The sequence below is a fragment of the Microtus ochrogaster genome, linkage group LG9, assembly GCF_000317375.1.
Source record: "Microtus ochrogaster isolate Prairie Vole_2 linkage group LG9, MicOch1.0, whole genome shotgun sequence".
Lineage (NCBI taxonomy): Eukaryota > Metazoa > Chordata > Mammalia > Rodentia > Cricetidae > Microtus > Microtus ochrogaster.
This window is the reverse complement of record NC_022034.1, coordinates 1015079-1016326: the sequence shown is the minus strand read 5'-3', so window position 1 is coordinate 1016326 and position 1248 is coordinate 1015079. Positions and strand designations below refer to the sequence as shown.

At 37.8% G+C, this 1248-nt stretch overlaps 1 protein-coding gene across 1 annotated transcript; it reads right to left on the bottom strand.

Annotated features, from left to right (window-relative positions):
* Positions 1-28: 28 nt before the first annotated feature.
* LOC102002399 (olfactory receptor 8H1-like) lies at positions 29-976 on the bottom strand. The gene has a single exon (XM_005363482.1). The coding sequence runs from the start codon at positions 974-976 to the stop codon at positions 29-31; it is 948 nt and encodes a 315-aa protein (XP_005363539.1).
* Positions 977-1248: the final 272 nt, after the last annotated feature.

Here is a 1248-nt window from a genome sequence, read left to right as displayed (position 1 = left end):
AGAAGTGTTTAAATATCTGGCAACATTGTTATTTAAATTCCTGGGAGCCCTCTTTCTTTTTCACAAGTCTAAAGGCAGCACTTTTTACTTCCTTGTTCCTGAGACTATAAATGAGTGGGTTCAGCATGGGGATCACAATTGTATAGAAAACAGAAGCTACTTGGTCCTTTCCCAGAGAATAGGACTTGCTTGGCTTCAAATAAGTAAAAATCATAGTTCCATAAAAGACAGTGACTCCTAGGAGATGAGAGGCACAAGTGGAAAAGGCTTTGTGCTTACCTGAAGAAGAATTTATCTTCAAAATTGTAGAGAGAATAGACACATAGGATAAAGAAATAGTGATAAGAGACAGCAGTAGAGTAGAACCAGCTAGAATGAATATTGTGACTTCAGCATCATAGGTATTGCTGCAGGACAGGGCTAAAATTGGGAATGTGTCACAAAAGAAATGGTGGATTACCTTGGAACTGCAGAAATTCAATGTGCTTAAACAGAACACAGTGACAGAGGCATCCATAGCTCCAATCATGTAGGATACAATGATAAGAGCATGGCAGCGCCTTGTGGACATAATAACTGGATAGTGTAGGGGACTGCAGATAGCTACATAGCGGTCATAGGCCATGGAAGACAGTATAAAGCATTCAGTAGCTGCCAAAAGGACAAAAAAGTATAATTGAATGAAGCAGCCATTGAAGGAAATGCTCCTTCTGGAAGTCAGTAGGTTCTCTAAGGTTTTAGGTGTGATGACAGTTGAGTAACTGAGGTCAAGAAATGATAAGTGGGTGAGGAAGAAATACATCGGAGTGTGAAGCTGTACATCTAGACGGATGATGAGCATCATGGCTATGTTCCCCAGCACAGTGGCCATGTATATAAAGAGAAAGAGTACAGAGAGGACTAGCTGGATTTCTTTGGAATCTGTCAATCCCATAAGCATGAAGTTAGACTCATTTGTGTGGTTCCAGGCATTCATAATTAGTGTTTCTATAATCTGCAGAAATTAAACACAATGGTGAATGATTTAAAATGTTTTGCATATATGCATTTAATGCCTTTTATTCTACTTGCATTTTCTCACAAACAATATTATTTTACAGTTTGGTCTGGTAATAAATTTAATTGCCCAAATAGACAGATATATAAAGCATCACTTGAGTAAGTGTTCATATTGGTTAGTATACTTCACAATGTTAGTGGAACTGGTACTGTCATGAATTAACTCTGTTGGCTTATAACAAATATTAG

Bases quoted from the DNA above. Each gene is read 5' to 3' on its own strand.
- LOC102002399 (XM_005363482.1), bottom strand. From the start codon at position 976: ATGAATGCCTGGAACCACACAAATGAGTCTAACTTCATGCTTATGGGA.